Source organism: Pagrus major, chromosome 5 (genome assembly GCF_040436345.1).
Source record: "Pagrus major chromosome 5, Pma_NU_1.0".
NCBI lineage: Eukaryota > Metazoa > Chordata > Actinopteri > Spariformes > Sparidae > Pagrus > Pagrus major.
This window is the reverse complement of record NC_133219.1, coordinates 22,168,561-22,184,984: the sequence shown is the minus strand read 5'-3', so window position 1 is coordinate 22,184,984 and position 16,424 is coordinate 22,168,561. Positions and strand designations below refer to the sequence as shown.

General features: G+C 41.1%; 1 protein-coding gene across 1 annotated transcript in view; it reads left to right on the top strand.

Moving 5' to 3' along the window:
- The window catches only part of aacs (acetoacetyl-CoA synthetase), a 36,604-nt gene extending 25,760 nt beyond the window's left edge, over window positions 1–10,844 (top strand). The window contains exons 11-18 of the mRNA XM_073466717.1: window positions 114–178; window positions 2,840–2,962; window positions 6,544–6,657; window positions 7,466–7,591; window positions 7,926–7,995; window positions 8,537–8,595; window positions 9,042–9,244; window positions 9,362–10,844. Of these exons, the coding sequence (XP_073322818.1) occupies window positions 114–178; window positions 2,840–2,962; window positions 6,544–6,657; window positions 7,466–7,591; window positions 7,926–7,995; window positions 8,537–8,595; window positions 9,042–9,244; window positions 9,362–9,499 (898 nt within the window). The 3' untranslated portion in view covers window positions 9,500–10,844. The remainder of the gene's footprint in view (window positions 1–113; window positions 179–2,839; window positions 2,963–6,543; window positions 6,658–7,465; window positions 7,592–7,925; window positions 7,996–8,536; window positions 8,596–9,041; window positions 9,245–9,361) is intronic.
- Window positions 10,845–16,424: the final 5,580 nt, after the last annotated feature.

Sequence of the window (16,424 nt, the reverse complement as noted above, 5' to 3'; positions counted from 1 at the left end):
TTTTTTTTATTGTTGGAAAAGAATGCTTCACTGATCCTTTATATTGCTGTGCTTAAAAGAATAATTTTCGTCTTTATCGTCATGTCTCTCATCCATCTTTTTCTCTTCTCCAGCATTACTATCTTTGGTACCGGGGCCAAGTGGCTGTCCGTGCTGCAGGAGAGGAACCTGAAACCTGGTGAGTTGTGGTCCCAATCACAAACGTGTACACACCTACATGAGCATGCACACAGACATCCAGAGACACACATGGACGCACACAAATAACAAGCATAAAACTCAGAGAGAGATGCATTCACCCACATACACACACACACACACACACACACACACACACACACACACACACACACAGACACACACATCTACAGTGAGAGAATGGAACCTGGAACAATAAGAGCAGATGGACACGATAATGATTATAATAGTGATTCTGTTTGACTCTAAATGTCCTTCATGCCATTTACTGCATGAATCAACAGTTTGCCCTGTGCTCTGGTGTTTGACACTGAATCGAATGGATAAAAATGCTGTTATGATAATTCATGTGAGTCATGGATAGGAGCAACTAATTGCTTTTAGTGTCACAGCTCTCTAGAGACAGAGCCAGGTCTCTACACATAATCAGAGTTGTGTCAGTGCTTATTAGCCTTCCCGCTAACCTTCATACATGCCGTTTTCACTGCTTTTTGTGGAACAAAAAAAAGAAGTGATGTTAAAACTATTGCCTTTTTGCTGGGCTCTTTTATAAAGGCATGCACTGTGCTGTAACAGAAGAAAACACAAGGCAGTTTTACAAATTGTCCAGTCCTTAATTTGGTGTAAATTCAATCCATCAAGCAGTGCTTCTTTTGATGATGTTTAGATTTTTATACCTTTTTTTTTTTCCAAATAACCAAAGCTTTTGCTTTTGTTTCTCATCTTTTTTGTGCTCCTCTCCTCTTCTAATGCTAAATTAGCACTTATAACCAATGTTTATTGCATAAACAGTTGCTGTGTGTCTCTGTTCCCAGAACATAATCACCACAAATCTTTATGCATGGCGCCTGCTCTGTGTGTGTTTATGTGTGTGTGTGTCTTTCCGCAAATGATAAATAAGCTCAACACCAAGGAATGAAAAACAAAATGTCCAAAAGCTGCTCCATCTGTCTGTCTGTCTCTGCCCCACCCTCTTCAGTCAGCTAGCCACTTGATCCATTAAGCATTGTGTGTGTGTGTATTTGTTTGTTTGTTTGGATGCTTATTAGAGAAAGAGAGCGTGGCAGAGGGAGTTGTGTGAATCTGTGTGTGTTTGCATGTGCGTGCATGCGTGCGTGTGTGTGTGTGTGTGTGCAATCGTGCCTCCAGTGAGCTGGGGATGGTAGGGGGAGGTTCTTCACTGGTTGCCCCAGCGGAGGGGCCCTTTTCCCTCGGCTGACATTTGGACCGGACACCTGGAGGCCTGGTGGGGGGTAGCACGAGTTCCCATTGTGTGTGTGTGTGTGTCTGTGTGTGTGTGTGTGTGTGTTTCTGTTTGTTTGTGTGTTTATGGGGTCAGGGTCGGTTGCTGGAAGCTTATTAGTTTGCAGGATGTTATTAGCTTGTGGATTGGGTATGTGTGACAGTGTGTGCACACATGGACCTTTGGGGGGAAAGGTGTGTGTGTGTGTGTGTGTGTGTGTGTGTGTGTGTGTGTGTGTGTGTGTGTGTGTGTGTGTGTGTGTGTGGTAGTTAGTACATGCAAGCTTGTATGCTGTCACATCAGGGTGGCAAACTGCATTAACACAACATGTAGGGGTACATGGAGTGGCGCACAGGTGCACGGTTGTGTTGAAATGTATGTTTGTGTGTGTGGATTCTTAATTTAGTTGAAAATCATTGCTGAATGTGACTGTTAGTACTACAAAACCCTTTTTATTAAACAAAGCGTGCAAAATGTTTCATTTATAGCTGCTGTAAGTGAAATCTTTTTTTTATTAAAATAAGTGTTAAATAACTCCCTGTTCCAGCTGTAATAGAGTGTCTGGTCAGTAACTCATGTCCCTCCTCCTCCTGCTCATGCAGTTAAAGAGAAATACATTTTCTGGTATCCCTGCCCACTTCATCCAATAAGGACAGAGAGCTATGTGAAGAGGCCACCTGACATAATCCACCCACCCAAACACGTTGCAGATTGAGGCCTCTCCCTCATGGCAAAGGCACTCTCCAATGGCAGTGGCCAACCCAACAGTACAATGTGCCCTTCCACACCAAAAACCTGCACAGGAATGGCCAGAGGATTGTGACAAAAAGCTCAAGGCATTGACCTGGCCTACAAATTCCCCAGATCTCAATCCGATCAAGCATCTGTGGGACAAGTCCACCCAAGTCCGATCCAGGGAGACCTCACCATGAATTTGACTTGACTCTGACCCATTGAGGCATGGACACGCAACCTTTAGGGTTGTCCTGTGGTGTCTGGCATTAAGGCATTGGTTGTAAATCCTTCGAGTCCTGTGAGTTGTGAGGTGGGGCCTCCATTGATCGGACTTAGTCTGACACGCCCCATGTGTGCCCATCAGATCCAGATCTGGGGAAGCGTTGAGGCTTATGTCTCATTTCTTGGGCCATTCCTAAGCAGTTTTTGCTGTGTGGCAGGGCGCATCGTCCTGCTGGGGGGGCACTGCCATCAAGTAATGGCGTTACCATGAGGGGTTGTACTTGATCTGCAATGATCTTTGGGTGGGTTGTGAGTGTCAAAGCTGCATCCACATGAATGCCGGGGACCAAGGTTTCCCAGAAGCACATCTGCAATTTTTTATTCATCTTTTGTCCCTTTTCCTTTTTTTGTAATATTTTCTTCAATCTCTCTGTCTTCCAGGGGAAACGCACAACCTCCAGTCTCTCCACACCATTCTGTCTACTGGATCTCCTCTCAAACCTCTGAGCTACGACTACGTCTATCGCTGCATCAAAAGCAACGTGCTGCTGGGCTCCATCTCAGGTGACTATCTGATGTCGGGACACATTTTGTCCCTTTTTTCGTAAGGGTGCACATAGCAGCAGCTTTTCTAAATGTTGTTGGTGTCTGCCACATTAACACTGGCAGCTACTGCCGCAATAATGCAACAAAGCATCTGTAACACAAACACAAAAGGACTGACACATACTTACGAAATTCAGAAAAATAAATTGTATAGGACTGTAGATTTTCCTCACCACCCACAATCTCACTACACACACTCACACGCACACAAACACAAGCCCTTTCAGCCCATTGTTATGTTGACAGGGCAACAGAATGCTGTCTGTCTCTCTCTGTGAGTCCTGAAACGTTTAACATTTAGCACAGACTGGGTGACTGACGTATTACGGACACACACACACACACACACACACACACACACACACACACACACACACACACACTGAGTAGCAGCTTGGAGCGTCACACATGCAGAGACTAACAGCGTTCAAGCACCAGGCACATACTGTGAATGACAACCCAGATGGGTGTTGCTTATAGCCACAGATGCATAGATGCATAAATGCATACATACAGTGACATGCAGGCTGAAGGATTTTGGACACACAAGCGGTGACTGAAATGTCACAGACGAGGCAGAAATCTGGCTTGAGACGGAGAAAAAGAGACAGACAGTACAGGCTGATTGTCTCAAAAAATGACGTTATTTTTTTTTATAAAAATCATCCATATCTCCACTTGTCTCTGCACAGCCTTTGTACTTTTGTGTCGTTTTTTAAATACTGGCAATCATTGTTTGGGGTTGTGAGAGGGAAACCCTGGGTCTTATTTATTCATGGTTTTGATCATTATAACAGCATTTTATTCACCGAGTGTGCTGAGATTTAGGAACATGGTGACAACATAAACAGGAAGTCCAATGAGGCAAGAAACTAGAACAGTGTGATGAGCCAGCCTGTTCTCACTCTCAATGCGTCAAACATGAATTATGAATAAAGAGTGATTTTGTTTTGAAGTTATGTTACTGTAAGTTACGAGACAGAATGTTGTTATTTTAACTCAAAGTGTAATGTTTTCCTAACCCTAACCAAGCAGTTTTTGTGCCTAAACCTAACCAAACTGCGAAGATTTGACTTTGTTAATAGTGTCAGACATAGTGTCAGGTCTCATGGGTCAGAACCCAACAGTTCCTGTCTGTCACAGTGAAAATTAGCTGTTTATGTTGCATCCCTGAGAATGACACCGTAACCAATAGAAATGATTGAGACCCAAGTCATAATAGAATTATCCTTTACAATTTTTATTTATTTTTTAAGCAAGGGACTAGATCTGTATGTGTGTCCTCAGTGTAAAACGGCGTTCGTGTAGTCATGTGTGTGTCCATGTGTATATTCTTCAGAGCAGCAGGTCCTGCCCCAGCCAGTTTCCTCCTTGTCGGCAAGGGCAACAGCAGGCTCCAACCCTGTTGGCTGCCAACCGACCTAACCTTGACCCCCGAGGTCAACACTCTTGTGCTTGTGTGTGTGTTCTTAGGATTTATCACAGCATATGTGACTGACTGGTGGTCACGGTGACATATGTGATGGGGCCCCTTTGCCGATTTCACCCTGTGTGACTAAGTGTGTGTGTGTGTGTGTGTGTCTATCTACAAACATGCATGAGTTAACTTAATTTATTTTCAGTTTATGACATTTTTTTTTCACTTTTTGTGTATTTCAGGATGTGTGTGTGTGTGCGTGTGTGTGTGCGTGTGTTATCCTGTCAGCAGGGATTTCAGACCCCCGTCGCTCCTCATTGGGGTGTTTTAACACTTTCACTGCTGGATTTCCTCCATCCTAATATGCCTCCGCCTGACTGCCCATATGTCACTCCTCTGCTCCATTTTTGCTGCCTCTTCCAGCATGTGTGCCTGCAGAAGTGTTTACTTTGTGTTTGTCTTCCTGTGACTTCCCTCATGTGTATTCCTTTTATAATTCATTTTTGAATACATGAATGCCTGCGAAGGTTAGCTGGTTGCCTTTTTGTCTCAGTCGGTGGCTTTGCTCTGACCCCACACTGTGCCAGAGGATGTTCAAAGCACTCATACCTACAGAAATGAAAGCCAACTTGTGTACACACACACGCGCACACAAATATATTCACACAAACTGGGGGGTTCAAAAAAATCTCTTTCTTCACTGTTCAGAATAGTCAGTTCTGTTAGAAACATCAGATCAGTGTGACAAGTTACCCTCTTGTGTATACACACACAACACACACACTAAATGGCTGATGATGGAAGGCATCCCGAGAAAGCAGCAGCGGCTTTTGGCTTTAAAAATATTTGTGTGTGGGTGTGTGTGTGCGCCTTCCTGTGTGTGTACCCGCCCATTAAAGTGACTGTAATAATAAAATAATTGCGTGTCTTCCCACTATAAGTGTGTGTGTTTAATCAGAAGACAAAGTTTCCGCTTCCTCCAGGGAGCCAATTAAAGCTCAATAAAGAACCTGGCAGAGAGAGAGCGAGAGGGACAGGAAGAGAGAGAGCGAGGGAACGAGCGTAAAAGCAAGCGAGGAGGAAGTGGTACAAGGGCAGAGAGCAGCTGAGAAGAAGCAAAGGAGATCGATGGATGGAGTCTATGATACAGAGAGGGAACGACACAGGGAGGTAGAGATAGAACAATGGGAAGGGAGATGAATAGAACGTGTCAGAAATAGTAGATGATTGGAAGGTAGAAAGAGACAAATGGATGGTGCACCAGTGTCAGTGTGTGTGTGTGTGTGCAACAGTGTAGAGCTCCTATATAGGTCAATGGAGGTGGAGCAGGGTGCTAACTCTGCCAATTTGTGTTGTTGAAATACCAAATTGATACAATCTTAAAGTTTAGTAACATCTCTGAAGATTTTTTATTGGTACCTTATCCACATGTTAGTAAACAATATATATAAAACGTTTCCCAGTTGAGACTGACTTCTTTTAAAGTAGACTGATATAACTTCAGTTTTATTAAACTTAAAGCTGCAATTATTTATTTTTTGCCACTAGGGGGCAGAAGAACTCCACAGCAAGCTGACAGGCATGAAGCTCTGACACGTTATTACCTTATTACTGCGAAAACAATGAGTAATTCCCTATTCTGATGATGAATTAATCATTTACGTCAATAATAAAGCTTATTAGCCAAACATTTGGTGGTTAAAGCCTTTTAAATGGGAAGATTTGCCGCTTTTCAGCCGCAGTCAATGCTTGCCTACGTCTGTATGGTGGGTCGTCCACCCAATGATGAGGCATGACATCCTTGCGTGAATGTGTGATTGAGCAGCAAATTAGATAAATATAGTGCATTAATCATATAGGATCATTATGGCTAATGTGTTAGCAAACAGAGCGAGATTATATGTTTGTCACTGTTAGCTTTTCACATTATACACCATCATTTTATTCATTGTAAACATAAAATAATATTTATTAGTTAAGCTTTAAGGATGAATACAGTGTTGGCAAGAAGCTTTAATGTAAACAAAACTGGGACCTTCCTCGTGTGAGGTGTTTCATTTCAGACTGTCAACACACTAAATCTCTCCCTCTGTGTCTGTTCTTCTTTCGTCTCTCTGCCAAGGCGGCACTGACATAGTGTCATGTTTCATGGGTCAGAACCCAACAGTTCCAGTGTATCGCGGCGAGATCCAAACAAGAAACCTGGGCATGGCTGTGGAGGCCTGGGGCCATGAAGGTAAGAGTGTGTGTCAGCGTGTTTGTGTGCATGTTCAGAGTGGCTGCATCGGTTAGAAAACTCTTAAAGTGATTTATTGAACAATCTAAAATAACAACAGTGTCTATGGGACCATGTTGAGTTTATAAGGAAGATGCTAGGTTGAATCCGAAGAGGGAAAAAAATGAAAAATCTGCTGAGATGTCCTCGAGCAAACTTCCCATCTACTTCTGGGGCTAGTAGCTAACAGAACCAGACTGTGGTTACACTTGGTTGCTTCCATATGTGGAAGTACCTGCATGCTTTAATTTTAAGATAGCCATTGCTGAAACATTGCGGGGATAATTAGTGAACCGTCCCTGGGTAAATACTGGTCAAAACTTAAGGGAGACTCTATTTCTTTCCATTTACAATGGGACTCAAAGCTTTCGGTTTATCTCATTGATTTAAGTCCCTTGTTCCCCAGCTACCGATCCCTGTTGCAGCCAGTACTGGTGTGTCTCCACCACCTCAAAGGAGAGTGGATTGAGGGATGATTTAATGGAAGAGTTTGGGATTATTTTAGTCGGTCTGTAAGCTGATAACGCCGTCCTGAGGGAGGATGTGAGGCCTGTGTGAAACCACACACTAAAGTATATCAGGTTCTCTGAGTGTGGGATACAGTACAAGGTGATTTTTTTTTTTTTTTTTATCTGAAAATGTTTTTTTGGGTGTGTGGCCAAATGTGTCTGTGTTACTGCAAAGTATTTCCAAAAGCCTCTAACTTTATTTTTTGTTCTTGTGAAATCTGTGCATGTGTGTGCGTGTGTGCGTGTGTGTGTGGGGACAGGTAAGCCTGTATGGGGAGAGAGCGGGGAGCTCGTCTGCTTGAAGCCAATCCCCTGCCAGCCAACGCACTTCTGGAATGACGAGAACGGGAGCAAATACCACAAAGCGTACTTTTCCTCATATCCTGGTAAATACACATGCTTCGTACATAAAAACAAACGTACGTACAGTTAACATATACAGAAAGAACCCAGGAAAAAGAAACACTTGTATGATAAAATGCAATGCCGTCCAATAGCCCTAATAAATTGGACAAATTAAATAAATTACACCTATTATTGATTTTATCATTTTAACATATTTTATATCATTAATTTCAATCTTTGACACATTTTTCTGTTGCTCTTGTTTTTTTCATTGTATGTATTGTTTTTTCTTGTTTTACTTTGTTTATTTATATTTTTCTATTGCCAAAAATGTCAGCGAAATAAAAAAAACTTAATACTGTTCCATCTTCTTAGGGGTGTGGGCCCACGGAGACTATTGTAAAATCAACCCGAAGACGGGAGGCATTGTCATGCTGGGCAGAAGGTCAGCCATTATCTGTTCTACTCACTGAAATTGTTTTATCACTGTAGTTTTAATTGATTCATATATTTACAGTACTTCACAAGTTGGCAGATTTCAACAGTTTTTGTGGAGTCCAGATATTACATCTGAGATGCTAATCCTTTGAATTTCTTCTGTTTGAGGAGAATGAAAGTAATTTAAAATGGCCTTTTTTTTGCATGAGATTTGGCACAGCACAACATTATATTGTTCAGAAGGCGCTTGAGCTGCTTTATGGCACGATAGAAGTATATTGCTTTATGTCAGAAAACACTAAAAGAGGATTTAGTTCTTCTTTATAAACAAAAAGGACATAAATATACACATATGGAAACAAATAAACATATTTTCCATATTGTATATGTATAAAGACAGAAAAAATCAGTAACTTACAGAAACTGAATTCGCTTCTATTTGCTGGTACATTTTTGTTCTCTCCGTTGCAGTGTCTTGTATCATGTGTGGCAGCTTCCCAATGACAGTCACAGGAGTTTTAAATCTTGAACTTGTGTTTGTTCTGCAGTGACGGTACATTGAACCCCAACGGAGTCCGATTTGGCAGCTCAGAGATTTACAACATTGGTAAGTCTTGAACATGAAAGGTGGAGCAGAGTGTGGGTGTAAGAAAAGAGAGGCAAAACCATTTTTGTGAGCTTAAATTGACTCACGGTCCTATTTATAATGGCCAAAAACACATTTTGCCATCCCTTCATCCATTTTTTTCATGTGAGCAACACTTGCCTTTTTGTTCAGCCAGAAGAATCTCACAAAAGCACAGTTTTGTGGTACTATTGACGGCAAGAAAGCAGTGTTTCTGTGCTTAGTCTTGAAGTTGTAAGTGGTGAAACATTTTCTCTCTTGTTGCCAATTTCCTCAAACCCTTTTCCCCCTCTCATCTTTCCTGCCCCACTCTCTGCACTTCTCACCTCCTCATCTCTCCTCTCCTCGCCTCTCATCTGCTCCCCTCATTTTTTTGTTTTGTCTCCTTGTCCTCTACTCTCTCCTCTCCTCTCCTCTCCTCTCCACAGTGGAGGCATTTGAGGAAGTGTCAGACAGCCTCTGCGTCCCTCAGTACAACGCCGACGGTGAAGAGCGGGTAATTTTGTTCTTAAAGATGGCACCTGGTAAGCCCTTCTCAGCGGAGTTGGTGGCGAAGATTAAAGGAGCCATTAGGAAAGCTCTGTCTGCTCGACACGTCCCTGCACTGCTGCTGGAGACCAGAGACATTCCTGTAAGAAAGAATATCAATCAGATGTGAATAAACCTGTCAGATTATCCTATCACAATAGTTACAGCTGTAAAAGTCATTCTGGCTTGACTGACAGCCCTTTTCTTTACTCCTCTGCAGTACACCATCAGCGGTAAAAAGGTGGAGGTGGCTGTGAAACAGGTGATTGCCGGCCGGGAGGTGGCGCAAAGAGGAGCTTTCTCCAACCCTGATTCACTGGACCTTTACAAGAACATTCCTGAACTGCAAAACTATTAAAGATGAGGCTTCATGGAGCTGAAGAGATGACCAACCACCTGAGAAGAGTTCAACTTAGTTTTTAAATTACCTTTATTCAAATTTACAGGTACAGAGAGACATGCAAAGTGCATTGTAGGGATGGTTTACAAAGGCACCATGAGCTTTGTACAGGGCATAAAAAGGAGAAAAAAAATATGTACGTCAAAATAATACTAAAAGGGCACAAATAATATGTAAATAAGTCTGTGGTATCAGGCAGACGAGAAAACTGTATGTGTACTGCTCCATAGCTTTCAGTGAGCAAGCAGCTCTACCATGTTGTGCAAGTAAAATGTTGAACTGGATTCAGCTTTGGATGTAATACGATGTGCACAGCAGCGCTTGTGAATAAGCTCAATACTCTGAAGCTACCAACAAAGGAGAAGTGTAATTTAGCATCAAGTCCTTTGCTTTGGCTTCACAGTCTGATCGCTATCAGCCAGTGAAGAGCCGTATCTCTCTGTGTCACCTGCTTTAACCCCCCCGGTGTTGGTTCTGAGTGGGTCCCAGACTGAACATCCATCAAAAGTGTGCAGATAAATGCACACAAACACCTGGGATGACAGCTTTGGCTCATGTCACCATATCATTGTCATGTGGTGTGTATTGCTTTATTACATGTATATACATATGAATATATATTTTTTGGACTGTGAAATTCCGTTAACATTATAATTATGCATTGAAAGATAGTGACTTAAACCTGTTAACCAAAGTGTGAGATATAGAGGGTCGTAGTTTGAATAAATGAGATTCCCGAAATAATTGTACTTACTGAACTTTTGACCCAACCTGAAAAGTTAGTAATTTCTTCCGTCACACTACTGAAAGAGAGCAAACATTCAATTCACCACAAAAGCCTGTTTTTTTTAGTTTGATATCTATCTTCCATGTTTGTCAGAACTTCAGATAGCTACAGTACACGCCTGTTACTACCTTGTACATGGGATTTATTTATTCAAATGTCATCATACTGTTTGGCAAAGCCCAAAGGCTAATTACTGCTATTAAAGGTAAACTGCAGTGGTTTTGGTCACCAGTAGCACTACGGAGCAACATGGGTGTACAAAAACACTAATCAATTTCATTCATGCTATGAGAAAAAAGAAAACAGAATGTGAGTTGTGGAGAAATCCCAGATATTAATGTGAGAGAAACGAGTTTTGGAGAAAATTTAAGCTTCAGGAAGTTGACCATTTTGATTCAGTCTGTCTTGGTTATTTCTGGATTTTAAACACGTTAAATGTAAGAATGTAAATAAATCAACTGAAAACTCTGCAGTTTATCTTTAATGTCACTGCTTAAATTAAAAAAAATAATCCACTTTAAAGGTACCCTGTGGAGTTTTTGGCCACTAGTAGCGCTATGGAGCAATGTTGTTGTCACACAATTCCACTGATTGACATGTGGCAGTAATGACGAGAGAAAAGAAGCATCGACAAAATGTTGGGAAGAAGAAGACTGAAAGCTATGTGGGTGTAAAAGCTTCATCTTTAAAGCACTGAAACAGAACTTAATTTTATTAGAAGAAAACTCCACAGGGTGAGCATCAAAGTCTCTCAGATGCATTGGTCCTCTCTTATCGAGACAACTGTACACTTTGCACTTTAGGACTGTATGTGCGACTTTGTTGGAGGTGAAATCTGGTGAAACATGGCTGATCTACTGTTCCATTATGCATGCAGGTTATGCAGATTTGCTTCTGCACCAAACGTTTCTTCTAATAGGCCCAGAGTTTGCAAACATAATTCTGGGTTTGTCACATGTAAATTGATTGTATCTGGTTCTTCCATGTCTGCCTTTAGTGAATCTAATAATGTAATTTTAACTTACTTCAGTGTTGCTAGAAAGTTTATTGAATCAGATATAACAATTGTCTTTTGTCTTTGTCTTTCTACAGCAGATAATTTTCTCTTTCACACATTACAATGATGATGGTGGTCATTGTCTAGGTCTTGTTTATATTTAAAGTCTACATGGCAATGAATATGGATGGTGAACTCTTTCTATTTTTACAACTTGACAGTGTTCAGTCAGAGTTTTTCAGGGGAGTATTTGCATTAGAAACCACTTAAGTTGAATACCAAGGGAGATTTTGTTGCAAGCTTGGGTGCATTTCCTAGTTGACAACTGTCAGCTACCCAAAAAAGTAAAGCCAGTCTCAGAGGAAAAAGCTCAAACAAACTATTTTGTATTCCCAAACTACAGCCTTTTATACCTGTTACAGATTTACACAACCACATTGCTTTCCTAAGATAAACTCGGAGACCCTTCAGCTTGCTGAGTGGACACAGCACATCGTTCAAGGAAAACAAGAAGGTTGACTGATATTGAATCCTTGCATGTTTGTCTGCGACATAGAGCTTCACCTTTGGGTTTCAACACCATCAGCAACCAAAAACCATATCATCACTAGATTAGCATCGGTGCTTCAGTTAGCATCTTGTGATGTCTTGACCCACTCAGGATGCAAACTAACCCTGCTTTAGGATGAAGAATAAACAACTGTCAGACTGCTGGAATAACAGAGAGAGTGTGTGTGTATTTTAGCAAGTGTGTAGAAGCCAGTCATTTTGACAGACGTCGACTTCAGAAATAAACTTGGCGGTTTTAAAACTCCCTGTAACCTTTATTAGTGTGAACGCTCAGACCTGCCAGTCAGCCAAACTTCAAAACATAACAGAGAGGAAAATGTAAAAATAGAAAAAGTGAGACTTGGTGAGAGTCCAGTTCCTCAGTGTAGAAAGTCTCACCAATCAAGTGTTCTGGCATTTTATTTATTCCAACCTTCAGTCCTTCAAACATGAGAAAATGTTTTGTTGGCATCCTGTCAGTTTGTAGAAGAGAGGGTTGAATATGGAGGAATGTCGACAAATGAAAAGCTGAAGTGTTTACCAAAGTCCAAAATAATAACCATCTGATGAGTATGAATGATAAGCGCCAGCAGTCCCCCGGGGAGGCTGTCTGTTACTGTGATCAATCCCATGGTCTCCTAACAGAGCACACCACAAACCACACACTTTGTTAATGGCTTTATTGTACACTCTGTACTTACAGGGGTTGGCAGTTAATTAATTCTTGGCGCAATCGGTGTAAAATGTAAATTGAAACTACACAGACTAATGAGTTTGTTTATTTTGAGTTATTCTATTATGAACTGACCGTGGTGCTTACTTCAAAGTTTTCCTTCCACACTGAGGAAAATTAAATGTGGAGTGGATTAGAATGCGACTCCCCACAGTTCAGTGTATTGTGTGACTAGTCAGACTAAAGAACCATTAGCGACTTCATTGCAATGCCAGTACGCAGCGCCTGTTTCGTCATCCATACTTCTCTGAAGGGTTTGAAGCCTCGGTATAACCTTTTTACCATTATTGTCAATAGAGACAGAAAAATGAGTACCTGGATGTAGCAAAAGTGCCGAGCAGATGGCAGCCAGGATGTGTTATCCTGTCAAACGAGGCATGCCCGCTTAAATGAATCACTTAGCCCTTATCTGTTAGAAAACAGGGAAAATGCCCATCATAATTCCCCAGAGTCCAAGATGATGTAATAGTGAATGTGTCCAGTTTGACAAAACAACTCTGTCTCTCTGGGAATTAGCTGGAGCTCTCAGTCTCGTTTGACATTTTGGTTGTGTGATAACTGGCGTCAGAGCGTCGGATGTAAATGGATGTCCATTAACCAAACGTTTGTCTGACCTAAAATTACTCAAATTTATCAGGAATTGACAATTCCCTCCCTCGAGCAAAATACATGTTAGAAGTTAAGGTTTTCTTAATGACTTCACTTCAGCAGTCTGGATGTTTAATACTGGCCTCAAGACGCCATTAGAGGATCTGCAGCTGATGATACCTTTGCACTGGCTTCAACATAAGCCTGTGGTTCTTGGCTACATCAAGTTTTAGGTTCAAAGTAATTTCACTAAATTGCTCTAAACACTGAGCTTCCTCGATGATCATACGATGAAGATCCCAGAAAGCATCACTTGAATCCAGAGACATGGATTTGAGGCATTGTGGCTTGGACCCGAGTCGACTCCATTCATTTTTTTAATGACCTGCAACTTGACGTGACAGAAAATAAATGACTAGCGATTCAACTTGGACTTGGAAGCCAAAGACTTTTGACTTGACTTGGAGCTTGACTTGCCTTAACTAAGGACAGGACTTAACTTCAAGAAAGACCGACTTGACACTTTTTACTCGATTCACATGTCTGCTTTTGAGTGTAGAAGATGTGGAAATTACCATGCCTCACTTCCAACTGTGATGGATTCAGTGCTCATTTGATTTCCTATATTTCCTACATCTTTGAAGTGTTGATGTGTTGCTCCCTCCTACTGTGTCAAATCTTCCATGTCCCCAATTATCGTCAGGTGACGGTGCGTTCACTGAAGCCTACCTTCTCCCTCTCACCCCCATTGAAGACATCTAAATTGGTTCCCAGTTCTCCTGAAAAGCTGATCACAATGCAGTAAAGAGCTTCCATGTGCTTTGCTTCTGCTAGGATGTCGTGCTGGCAGGAAATGTAGCACAAACATGTTAATCTTGAAGTGAAAACGAAGCACTTCGACCCCCACATGCTTCCATATTTAAATCTCCAGAATGGAGAGAAGCCATAGAGGAGGTCTAGCTCATCATTCATCATCTGCGGGTGCTTTGCCATATGTTTAGCTCCTGACGTCATAATGTACTCAGGCTTGAGGTACCATTTACGTTACAGAACAAACTCTTTGAATCCCTCGCCCTCTGTCACACTGATTCGCAGCGTATATCTTGTCCAATTGGCACCCACACTTTCTCCCACCGGCTAGCAGTGATCTTTGGCTGCGAGCCATCGTCAGACATGGCAGCAGGGTGTTTGTTCTTAATGTGGTAAGCTACAGCATTGTTCTAGCAGTATATGAACATGTTTAAGGACAAATATTTATAGTAATAGTAATTAGGCTGTAGAGTCAATAAATTGGAGTGAAGAAGACGAGAGTGATAACCATAAATATTACTGTTCAGTAGATATTCAGTGATCAAAACAGTGTCTTCAACAGCCAATCTGCCGTGTGTTTCCTTATCAATTTGTTCCTCGCAGAACACACCGTGACAGCGGTTTTTATTTCATATTCACTGTCAACAATTTGTTTGAGATAACTCCTTCCCCCAGTCGTGTATCTCTGATAGTAATTCTTTTATATGCCCCTCACCCAAATGGATTTCTATTTGTTTTATGTGGCCATTCGATTGAGTTTGACACGAGGAGCAGCTAAATGGAAAAGAATCTCTACCGAGACTGGTGCCTGTGCAGGGTGGCCCAAATTGAGTGGAGCAGATGTGCAAATTGCTCCCGTACAAACAATGTTTTTGTGTCCTCTGGAATGGCCTTTGTGACTTTATAAAACATTAAAGTTGTGCTGTATAGATTAGTTATTAGCTGGGGAACTTTATGCAGAGTTATAGGTTTAAAAAAATAGTGTTAATCCGAAGAAGCAAACCAGAGAGCTGCTCAATGCAGCTGCAGTCTTCTGCACGGGACAGCCGACCAACACCAATGTGTGTGTTGGGTTTCTTTTTCTCATTTTTATATTTGTATTTTTATTTTACATGATTACCGTGTGTCTGGTAATCTCCTCTGTTCATTTTGTTAGTGTATTATTGCTATTATAAGTTTAGAATTTTTTCCTTTTTTAATTTAGTGGAGAGGAGGTCTGTTGTAATTGCTTCCTTTTTTCTGTTATCTAATTTTATGCATTTGTTTGTGTGCAATAAAAAAACTGAACTAAGCCAAGCTATTGTACGCCTGATGACCAATCTATTGTGAAATAAAATCTGTTTTTGGATTACACTGCAAAATCTTCCTCTCATCAAAATATTCTTTGCCCCCATCACTTGTTTCTGCACTATGTAACTTCAGTGAGAGGGCAGGATCACAGCGTTACATACATGTTTTCAACACATAACATTGTTATGACGTAATGAGTTTAGTGTGTAGTTAGCACCTTCATTACGTCTGACAAATTGTAACAGAGCTGGGATTTGTATTTACGACAATGGTGTTGCACTCAGAAGCTGTGGGTTGTGCCAAACTACACAAAATGTCAATTTCTACGTTATGTTTCTTTAAAACAGCAGACAAACTTTCACTACAGTAAATATTTTGACAAAATGTAAAATTTTGTGCAGAGCTAGATAGACATTTTTGCAGTGTGAATGAAAAAACTCCCTTGTTTTTAAGGCTTATTAATTGCACATTTACAGTAAACTTGGGATCATGTGTTGGCATTTCTTTATCTCTAAGGTCAGCCTATGTGAGGCTTTAATAAAATCTCTGACCCCAAACTGTTCAAAAGCCAGACAAGATTTATTTTGTACCAGGGAGCTCCCAGACATGAGTGTATATAACAGGGTGCGTGGTGTAGAGTGAAAGACGGAGTTGTACATCAAGCTACAATGAAGGGATCCAGTTCCACATACAGTATAGGTTAATTCTCTATACATACCACAGTTGCCATTGATTTGTCCTAAATATCAATGTGAAATATAAAGAGTGCAGAAAAAGGTTAAAAAGACAAGAGTGAAGGAAGCTGCAGATCAAAAGGCAGGCAATAAAATGTCAAATATTGATGGAGTGATGCCTGCTGTGTCTGGCCGTCATGATGGATCAGACGAATGGAACATTCCTGAGACATACAACGAATCAATAACTAAACGCTTTACATGACAGCAGAGGGGATGAGAAACAGTTGGGGGTGATTCACAAGACACACACAGGATTGTGTACATCAATATGTGTCTGTCTGATGCTATTTTGTAGATTCATTCATTTATGATTTTAGTCCAAGTGATAAAAAACACAAAGCTGCATACAAGAATGCTAAATATTCCTAAACATAAGGGTAACTGATTTATTT